General features: G+C 40.5%; 2 protein-coding genes across 10 annotated transcripts in view; one reads left to right on the forward strand and one right to left on the reverse strand.

Annotated features, from left to right (window-relative positions):
- Positions 1 to 3,134, reverse strand: part of LOC148886430 (rap1 GTPase-activating protein 2-like) — a 24,898-nt gene extending 21,764 nt beyond the window's left edge. For all 9 annotated transcript variants that reach the window (XM_089016781.1, XM_089016778.1, XM_089016777.1 and 6 more), the window contains exons 1-2: positions 3,061 to 3,134; positions 1,159 to 1,376 (exon numbers count right to left, since the gene is read on the reverse strand). In XM_089016781.1, coding sequence (XP_088872907.1) covers positions 1,159 to 1,205 — 47 coding nt within the window. In that variant the 5' untranslated portion in view covers positions 1,206 to 1,376; positions 3,061 to 3,134. The remainder of the gene's footprint in view (positions 1 to 1,158; positions 1,377 to 3,060) is intronic.
- On the forward strand, positions 3,117 to 9,951 carry dpp3 (dipeptidyl peptidase 3). Its single transcript, XM_089016770.1, has 19 exons — positions 3,117 to 3,197; positions 3,932 to 4,094; positions 4,336 to 4,480; positions 4,570 to 4,659; positions 4,740 to 4,877; positions 4,974 to 5,048; positions 5,394 to 5,484; positions 5,591 to 5,721; positions 5,810 to 5,940; positions 6,417 to 6,475; positions 6,554 to 6,748; positions 6,833 to 6,945; positions 7,050 to 7,142; positions 7,910 to 7,972; positions 8,190 to 8,314; positions 8,395 to 8,515; positions 8,740 to 8,919; positions 9,074 to 9,236; positions 9,396 to 9,951. The coding sequence occupies exons 2-19, from the start codon at positions 3,973 to 3,975 to the stop codon at positions 9,533 to 9,535; spliced, it is 2,175 nt and encodes a 724-aa protein (XP_088872896.1). The 5' UTR covers positions 3,117 to 3,197; positions 3,932 to 3,972; the 3' UTR covers positions 9,536 to 9,951.
- The last annotated feature ends 104 nt before the right edge of the window (positions 9,952 to 10,055 follow it).

Raw genomic sequence — 10,055 nt, forward strand, 5'->3', positions numbered from 1 at the left:
CATTTTCCATCCATTTTACCTGAATACACACACTCAAACACATATTTACACGCACTCATTGTCAGAGATGTTCGCTTGGACACTGCGAACAAAGGCTCGAACGCAGAAAGATTGTCTTTTACTACAGGCAGGGGGCGCAGTTTTCATAAAGCCACTTTGTGCGCTTTTTCGACCGATGCACAACCGAGTCGTCCTTTGGGACAAGCACCAACATCCATAAACAAACAGAACATAGACTTTTTAATGGGTGGCCTTTCCATGAAGTGATAGATTTGTAACCTGGCTAATGATATCTTCTAAAGCAGGAGTGCCTCAAATACTCCCTTACGCCCAAGGCCAGATTTCTTACCTGAGGATGACAGTTTGACAGGCTGGTTCTTTTATTATCAAACTGCACAAGAAACCATTGTTATATTGTCGTCACACGTGTTCGGCCAACTAAGCATACAACAGGATGAAACTTTTAAACATGATAACTTCTATTCTGTCTATTCTCTATCACACACACACACACACACACACACACACGCATGCACACACAAAACATATATTTGGCATATTTTAACAAATATGCCATTTTTGGAGGCTGGTGAAAAGTTATGATGGTGAAGACATGAAGATTCCACCTGATGCCATGTAAACAGGTAAATGTGTAAATATATACAGTATATATCAGTCATATTGTATTTATGAGATAGTATATGATCATAAGAAGAAACATTGAATTTTTTTCTACTGTACCTAAAACACTATAAACAGAGCTTCCTCGTTGCAGCGCTCCAGGATACTGAATGCTGTCTATGACAGGTGGCTTAATAAATGTGTTCAGCCCCATGTGTATGAATTAATGATAAGTACCAAAACAAACATGGAACAAAAGAGCTCTTTATCCAAGAAATCATGAACTGAAGATCTAATCTTGGACACATTTGGAGTCCTAAGCCTAAATTTGTGAAACACTACAAATGAGCAAAATGCAATTGGGATGGATGGAAGGTATATCCATGTCAAAAGTAGTCAGCCGCTGCCATGCTGGTGTTGTGATGTGATGTCACAGTGATGTCACTGCAGCAGGACTCAGCTTGGAAATGAACTCAAAAACCCAGACACGAGTGATGCAAAGGATCAACAAAACAGGGTGCAAAATTCTTTACTCACCAGCCAAAGCCTCCGAACGACACACTCCTCTTCCTCCTCAGCATCATGTCTTTGTCCTCTTCTTCCTCCCTGTTCTCTTATTGTGTCTGGGCTGCTCTCTCCAAACCTCCTCTCGTCTTATCTCCTCATCCCGCTATAAATACTATGCGAGACACCGTCCTTCACACCACCTCTTTTCCCCTCCCGCAGTTAATGTTTCTTTCTTTCACTTCAATTCACTGCACGCAGCATGGGGGGGGGGAGCGAGAGAGAGAGAGAGAGAGAGAGAGAGAGAGAGAGAGAGAGAGAGAGAGAGAGAGAGAGAGAGAGAGAGAGAGAAAGAGAGAGAGAGAGAATGGTGAGGTGGGGAGTGAGAGGGAGAGGGAGACACAAAGAGACAAGTGAAACCATTTCCTCTCTCTCAACCCGCCCTGACGAAGCAGAATAGCAGCAGAGATGCTGTGCAAACTTTTCATGCAAAACGATTTTTTTTTTTTAAATGTGGTTTAGTCGGCTTGTACTTAAGTGGTAAAGAGATAATGTGCATCATGTGTACTATTTACAAAATAACCTATTGACAGTTTCTTGAATGGAATCTATCCTCAGATTGAAAAAATGATACCAAGACAAATTATTTTAAATAATATCAAAAGCTTTTCCATCATAAAATAATAGTAATAATAATAATAATAATAATAATAATAATAATAATAATAATAATAATAATAATAATAATAATATGTTTACATTTACCCATTTTCAACATCTAACTCACTACACTATCTTCCAGTTGATTTATTTTATTGCATTTTGATGTCTGTAAATACATTGAAAATGTGCATCCTGTATATGTTGTCGATGTAAATTTAAATGTTTTTGTTCTCTTTGCTTTGCGAATGTATTCCGTGGTTTTGTTTGTACTGTAAATGATTTAAGTGTTGTGCGTTTGGTTGTGCAAAGCACGCAACATTGATATGGGTCTGAAATGTGCAAAATAAAGTTGCCTTTTCCGCCTTCTAAATTTACCAATTACATTGCACCTCAGGTAAATGAGAGTCAAAGTGCCACTGCATCATTTTGGTTTAAACTGCCAAGAATTCAAGAACACATTTGTGTTTCTGACACTGCTGTACAACAAAAGCCAATGCAGAATGGTGATTCTGTACTTGTGTTCTTTGTGGAAAAACTCCAACGACTGAATATATTTACATTCATTGGCTTTGGTGTCAAGAACAATGGAAACAAAAGACACAGTGTGACTGATGGAGAATGGAGTATTTATCCGGAACCTGAATTCATGGCAGTTATAGAGATTATCATTCATATGTGAGCGAAATTAGGATTATTATTAATGTGGCTATATGTTTAATTTGTTTATGAGGTTATTGACTTGTATTGTGTGAACGCCATGACAGAACATGTTGGGGAATGTATCTTAAAAAGGCATGTCACGCAGATATTGGTCATATATCCTGCCAATCACAATGTTGGAGCTGTGATAGCTGTGAGAGCCGTAACTGTTTAACATGTTCTTTGTCAAAGCGTGAAACTGCCATGTGCACGACTGTGTGAAAAATTATAATCATGTAATCTGTTTTTTTATTTCATTTGTTGTGTGATGCAATGTGTTAATCGTAATAGCTAATGTGAAGAACTCTAAAAATGTTTGCTATAAACGTATAAACGAAATAATTGCCATATGATTGGACCGTTTTTGCTGTCGACCCAGATTTTATGAGGGGCGGAAGGTGCTGTTTTCATCGATGCACTATTTTACGAAAATTAGTGAAACTCTAATATTTTACGAAAATTCGGGAAAGTCTAATATGGCTGTGATTATTCATGAATTGTTGTTAAGACAACGTGTAATGTAAATAATTCACGACGTATTGCTGAAAGTGTTTAAATACGAAACAGACATACCGTGATTCTGTCTTATTTCCGCCGGCCGCAATGTACGCGCAGTGATAGGTTAAGAGGCGGGACAAAGGATACAACCAGGAAGCGTGCAGCGTGAGACTGCACTTTGACATGCGCTGGAGCTATTGAGATTAAACAAGGTAAAATGCAGGCGCTCTCGATAATTCATGTTTTGTTCTGCACAGAAAACAATTAAACATCTATCTTTTTTGTGCAAAATGAATTAATGCAGGTTATGTGATTCGAGTTCCACCTTGTAAAAGTCGCGGTTCCATGTTAGAAAGTAACTGCACGGCATTTCAAACGGCAATTAATGCTAGTTCTGCGATAATTGTTCCAGCGGTTGCTGATTAAACCTCTGATAGAAAAGTATTGCACAGTACTTAATATTATATTTATTTTGTTAGATACGATGGAACATAGTTGACGAATGCCTGCGGAATTAGTTGAACAAATATGATGATTTCGGTTTTGAAACGCAGATTTTCCCCTCAGCGTGAATGAAAGTGAAAGGAAAAAAGTAGTGATTCATCCCTCTGGTATTTTCGCTTGTTTATCTTAGTCTCCCCACTTATAACTCACCATGTAAGCTGTAAACACTCATTACAATGAATCGGAACCCATGGAATATCTGTTGCTTATAAATGGATAGAAGTTGCAACTTTAATCTTTTAGAACTCCAGCTGTATATGGTCCAAATATTAACGGCCTGTCAACTGTTCAGAAACCTAATAATAGTTAACGATTTGTGTTTGTGGAATAGACACTGTTTGTGATTCTTCTATGTTGCTCCCTACATTTATTTCTGCAGTTTAAAAAAATAACTATGAAAACTAACAATCATCTATCTATCTACACGCCCACCCTGTTCCAGAATTGACTTACTTCTCATCACTGACGACCTCACATTCGAAGATGGACTCTCAATACTTCCTACCAAATGACATCGGCATCTCCGCTCTCGACTGCGCTGAGGCCTTTCGTTTGCTTTCCCTGCAGGAGAAGATGTATGCTCACTACTTGTCACGGGCATCTTGGTACGTAATTTTCCGTACTGTCGTCTTGGGCCGGAAGGAGCAGATAATGTGTTGTTACTTGAAGGATAATATTTTTCTACTGCATAGTGAACTAACACTGTCCGTGGAGGTTAGATTGACACACATGGTGAAAAACTGGGGTTCATGAGACAAATGTGAAATTCTGACTATGTGGGAGCTCACTGTGCAATTAATCACATTCATTTCAATGTAAAAAAATAAACCACTCCTCCTGTCTTAGGTATGGAGGACTCGCTGTGCTCCTGCAAACATCCCCAGAGTCCCCGGCCATCTTCGTCCTTCTACAGAGGATCTTCCGAAAGCAGTCACCTGGGCAGCTGGAAGCTGTAGCAACAGCAGCTGGACTCAGCTCAGAGGAGTATCAGGTCCGTCCTCTTTTAATTTGTTTTGGCATTTCTGTGTATACTTTGGTTGTGTTTCAAACATTGCTTTCCTGTCCTGTTTTTTTCCCCAGGCCTTCTTGGTGTATGCAGCCGGTCTCTACGCCAACATGGGAAACTACAAGTCTTTCGGAGACTCCAAGTTTGTCCCAAATTTAACCAAGGTGAGTCATTTTTGGGCAGTTTATATTTTGGGTAGTATGTTACATCATGTTGATCATCATATTTCGTTTTACCTACACAGGAAAAGCTGGATGCTTTCGTGAGGGCCACTCAGGCTTTTAAGGAAGATCCAGCTGAGATGGGTGCTCTGTGGGACACTTGCTCATGTCTCATCTTCTCCTTAAAGGACAAACAGAAACAACTGGGCCTTGGCGACAAGGTGGGAGCTTGGATCCTGTCAAATTTAGACTACTAGAAAAACGTCGTTGTTGGTCATACACCAGCTAATGTTCTTTCACTCTTTGATTTTATTCAGGGAATTACAACCTACTTCTCAGGAAACTGCTGTTTGGAAGATGCTGAGCTGGCACAGAAGTTCCTTGACTCAAAGGCAAGCTTAACTCACATAAAGATGTAATTCGGGCTTCAGATTTAATTTTGTATTCCACTGATTATTTCATCAATTGATAGAGTTAAAATATTTTTTTTGCATCATTAGATCGCGGTAACACACATAGATGGCAGTGATATTTTTGTCGCCACCCTCACATTCTACACACTAAGTGTGAATTTCGTGGAGTGGGAACAGATAAATGAAAGTAACAAATGTGCAAAGACTTGGTGGATTAAAAAAAATAAACAAGTGGGTTGTATGTGTTCAAATGGTCATACATTGTCCACGTCCGAATTAATCTTGTTTTCTCAAATGTACTTAACTCTCGTTTGTGTTCTTCAGAAACTGTCCGCTTACAACACCCGGCTGTTTAAAAAGGATAATGGCGAGAAAACCTGCTATGAGGTGCGCTTGGCCTCCGCTGTGAAGAAAGGTCAGTTGTTCAAATGAAAAAACCCAGATAGCATCACAGCGGGTCACCAGAATGTTAACAATAGTGCATGCTGGACATTGTATTAACACATTCAACTGCTGAACAGACTGCACGGTGGATGGCGAGTGTGAATCCTGCTGCGGGTGTTTTGATTTTGAGGGAAAAGAGTTCTCTGTGAAAAGGGGGGACTATGCTCCACTCATGGAGAGGGTCTGCTTTTATCTTCAGAAGGCTCAAGTCAGTGAGAGAATTGATCTTTTTTTTCCCACATTTTGCCTCCGTTCATCTTGATTTGAAATACTTTCCCATTTCCACCAAAACACAGGCCCATGCTGCCAACGATAACCAGAAAAAGATGCTCGGGGAGTATATGCTGAGCTTTACTTTGGGCTCAGTAGACGCCCACAAGGAGGGCTCACGCTACTGGATCAAAGACAAGGGCCCAATTGTGGAGAGGTGAGCAAACATAATCATGGAAACATTGATCAAAGTGAGCAGGAAAAGTTCATGCATATATTTTGGTCTTTAAATTGGCTTGCGTATCGTATGGCTTCCTCTGAGATTCCAAACTTAGCATTTTAGCGTCACAGAGGATGCTAAATGTGTTCATGGGCTTGAATATGAGTTTGGAGGTAACCACATAGACAACACGCTACTGTATTCCAGGCCATTTCAATTTTTATTCCCGGTTAGTCCTCTAAGGGCCATACTTCAGAAGATATATATGATGGGAGGATCAAATTTGCTTTAAGTACTTTGTGTGGTTTTGCTTTTGTGAATGGATGGATGGATGGTCTGATAAAATATTCTGACACGATTGTATTCTTAATTCACCAAACTTGAATTATTCTTATATACTGTAGGACTTGATGAATCAATCACTGGTACATGATCTGCTCATAATATGTTGAACTGTCCTCCTCCCACCTCAGCTACATCGGCTTTATTGAAAGCTACAGGGACCCCTTTGGCTCCAGAGGAGAGTTTGAAGGTAGCTTTCGGATATGTTTTGTGTGAGTGCTTGCTGCCATTTTTCTCCATAGCAATCTTCTCGTGGTATCTGCTTTAGGTTTCGTGGCAGTTGTGAACAAGGCAATGAGCGAGCGCTTTGCCAAACTTGTAAGCTCGGCCGAAGTGTTGCTCCCCGAGCTTCCCTGGCCGAGGGATTTTGAGAAAGACATTTTCCTGAAACCTGACTTCACTTCTCTTGACGTCCTCACCTTCGCTGGCAGCGGCATTCCAGCTGGCATCAACATTCCCAACTGTGCGTGTGTAAACAGATAAAGGTTGTTGTTGTTGTTTTTTTACGTTATGTCATTCAAAACCATCTGTGTGCTTTTTCAACCAGATGATGACATCAGGCAGTCAGAGGGATTCAAAAATGTCTCCCTCGGAAATGTGCTGGCCGTGGCTTACTCAACGAACAAAGAAAAACTGACATTCTTAGAGGAAGATGACAAGGTGAGGCATCAAGATGGCCACTGGGTCTCAGTGTTCTACTACTATCAGGGTAACACGCAGTGCATCCATTCTCCAAACTTTATTGACATGTCTGCTTGTACCAGGATTTGTTTGTCAAGTGGAAGAGTCCGTCATTTGAGGTTCAAGTCGGACTCCATGAACTGTTGGGCCATGGCAGCGGCAAGTTGTTCGTCCAGGTCTGTCAGCTAGATTTTCATCTATATGTCTGTATTGGCAAATAGTCGCTCTCACGGGTAGCATCCTCACTCTCCCAAATCGCTGCTGTTCAGGAAATCAGAAAAACAGCATACTTCTTGTACAGACGTTCCCCCACTTATACTACATTCCATACAAAATATAGCACTGAAGCAACTTACGAACAAATTCACCTTACGAATGACTGTTCAGAACGTATTTCGTTCATAAGTTGGGGAGCGTCTGTACTGCTGTCATATACTGCTTTGCACCACCAACACAACACATCCCCAAAATCGTGTCAGATAGTTAAAAGAAGCATGATTTCTTACTCCTTTGCAGCTTTAAATCTTGTTGAGCTATGATGCTAGAGGCTCTCTCAAAGTGAGGATGAGGTGGAGTGACAAGACTTCTCACAGTTGTATTGTTGAGATTTGCTCAGCAGCTGATGTCATCGCTATTGTTTGATAATACATAAAATAAAATAACGCTAATTGGGATTGACTAATTATGTCATTTTTTATATGTTAGGATTTATGTACAGTAAAGTCTCGTTATATCGATATCGGATATATCGATAGTCCCGGTTATATCGATACTATTTCTATGCACGCACGGAGAAAATTACATGCAAACAGGGTCGGATATATCGATAGTCCCGGTTATATCGATATTTTTTCGGACTCCCTTGAATATCGATATAACGAGACTTTACTGTATTTAAATTGGGCAATTGTTTGTTTGACTGTTTGTGTGACTTTCTATCCAGGACAACAAAGGCAAGTTCAACTTTGAGAAGAACACAGTCATCAACCCGGAAACTGGTGAGCTGGTGAGTCTCAGCAAAAGGGCTTCTTCCAAATGTTGATGACAAACAAAATCCAATATAAATTGGCGATCTGTGTCATGGGGAAAAAAAGGATGAACTCAAATTTGGGCTGTTGGACCTGCTACTTGAATGGGGCTTTGGTTGTACAATTTGTAAACAAAATTAACTCTTTAGATGCAGCACTTCAGTTCCTCATGGTGCATGTATACGTAAATCCTAGGTTTCCAGTTGGTACCAGGACAGTGAGACTTGGGACAGTAAATTCTCCACCCTCGCCTCCTCTTATGAAGAATGCCGGGCTGAGTGTGTTGGACTTTACCTGTCGCTCAACAAGGATGTACTTCGGTGAGTATTGGGATTGTTGTACGTTCGTTAAGTCAAAAGGAAGCCATTTATCATCAGCTACTGCTATTTTTGTGCTGCAGTATTTTCGGTCATGAGGGACAGGATGCTGAGGATGTGGTCTATGTGAACTGGTTAAGCATGGTGCGAGGTGGACTACTGGGTCTGGAGTTTTACACTCCAGAGAACAAGAACTGGAGACAGGTGAAAAGTTTGTTTTATAAACTGGCTGTTTAAAATGATATCTTTTCATGTCCCTGCTCAGCTGTTTTGTTGGAAACTGCTTTCACTGCAGTGCTGCAAATTGCAGTCTTAATATTAAACATATAGTGTTGGTCTATCTGCAATTACAGTCTCACAGAAAAGTTTCTGTCAATCAAGACTAATTATGTTTTGCATATTCACTTGAAATGTGGCTCTTATTTCAGGCTCACATGCAGGCACGTTTTGTGATCCTGCGTGTGTTGCTGGAAGCCGGCGAGGGTTTGGTGGGCCTGAAGGAGACCACGGGAGCCGATGGGAAGCCTGACGCTCGCATCACACTAGACAGAAGCAAGATAAACACTGTCGGCAAGGACGCCATCCACAAGTTCCTTTGTAAACTGCAGGTATTTGTTTTTATAATTTATTTTGTTTGCATTTTTTTTTCACAGACCACGACTGGAGCATATTAGCATTTAGCAAAGTCCATCCTCACCTGTAATGAGTAGTGTGATTTGAGAATGGATATTTGCAGTGACGCCTGTATCCTCCATCTTGCAGGTCTTCAAGTCCACAGCAGATGTGGACAAAGGCCGTGCCCTCTACGAGGGCTACTCCACCGTGAGCGAGGACGGCGACCACAACTTCCTGCGCCTTCGTGAGACGGTGCTGCAGCGAAAGGAGGATCGCAAGATGTTTGTCCAAGCCAACACCAGAATCAATGGTATATTCTCAACCCGCAGCAGAGCCATAAGCATCACATTTGGAATTTATGAGATGACTAGTTGAAAGTTTTTCAATTTTCACCCAAAAAAACAAAACAAACAAAAAAATAAGTAAAAACCCCTTACCAACATGGTTTTCGTACACTGTTCTTTTCCAGAGGACAGTGTTGAGCTGGTCCAGTACGAATCCAGTGCATCAGGCTTGATTCAATCCTTCGTTGAACGCTTTGAAGACAACGACAAACTTGAGGCCGACCTCTTGGAGTTGAGCAGAATGGATTCTTCCTGTTGGTGTTGATGGCAAGAATGGGTTTCCTCCTCAGTTAGTTTCTTAGATAGTCTTTGTAACTGGCTTAACCATTCACCAAGTTGTAGTCACAGAACAAGATCAGCTCTACTGTAGCCAGAACCTCAGCATTGGTCCAGAGTTGGCATTATACATAAAACCTGAATTTCAAATGAATTTGCATTCTACATAAATCCAGCATTTCAAATTGCTGACAAATACTGACATACGGCAAAACGTGAATTCAGTCAAAAACATGCATTGGTCTGTCGCTCTTTAATTTACATGCTAAGACTATGGAACACCGCAATAGCATTCAAATTTTGGACAGATGTGAAGAATGAAATGCATAGTTTGTCCTTATGTTACAGTATTTACTAAGATTCTGAGATAAAAAAAAGATGCAGAAATAAAATGTTTGAAAATTTTTTGAACCATTCAATTATTTTTGCATTCATGCCCCATTTAACATACAACTTAATACAGTATGTTCAAATCAATTCATGATGGACTGTACACAATAAAATTGTCT

The sequence above is a fragment of the Hippocampus bargibanti genome, linkage group LG16, assembly GCF_051943395.1.
Source record: "Hippocampus bargibanti isolate YZ-2025 linkage group LG16, ASM5194339v1, whole genome shotgun sequence".
In the NCBI taxonomy this organism is placed as follows: domain Eukaryota; kingdom Metazoa; phylum Chordata; class Actinopteri; order Syngnathiformes; family Syngnathidae; genus Hippocampus; species Hippocampus bargibanti.

Bases quoted from the DNA above. Each gene is read 5' to 3' on its own strand.
- dpp3 (XM_089016770.1), top strand. From the start codon at position 3,973: ATGGACTCTCAATACTTCCTACCAAATGACATCGGCATCTCCGCTCTC. The intron at 8,516-8,739 runs GTGAAAAGTTTG...CTCTTATTTCAG, and splicing joins AGAACAAGAACTGGAGACAG to GCTCACATGCAGGCACGTTT. The intron at 9,237-9,395 runs GTATATTCTCAA...GTTCTTTTCCAG, and splicing joins AGCCAACACCAGAATCAATG to AGGACAGTGTTGAGCTGGTC.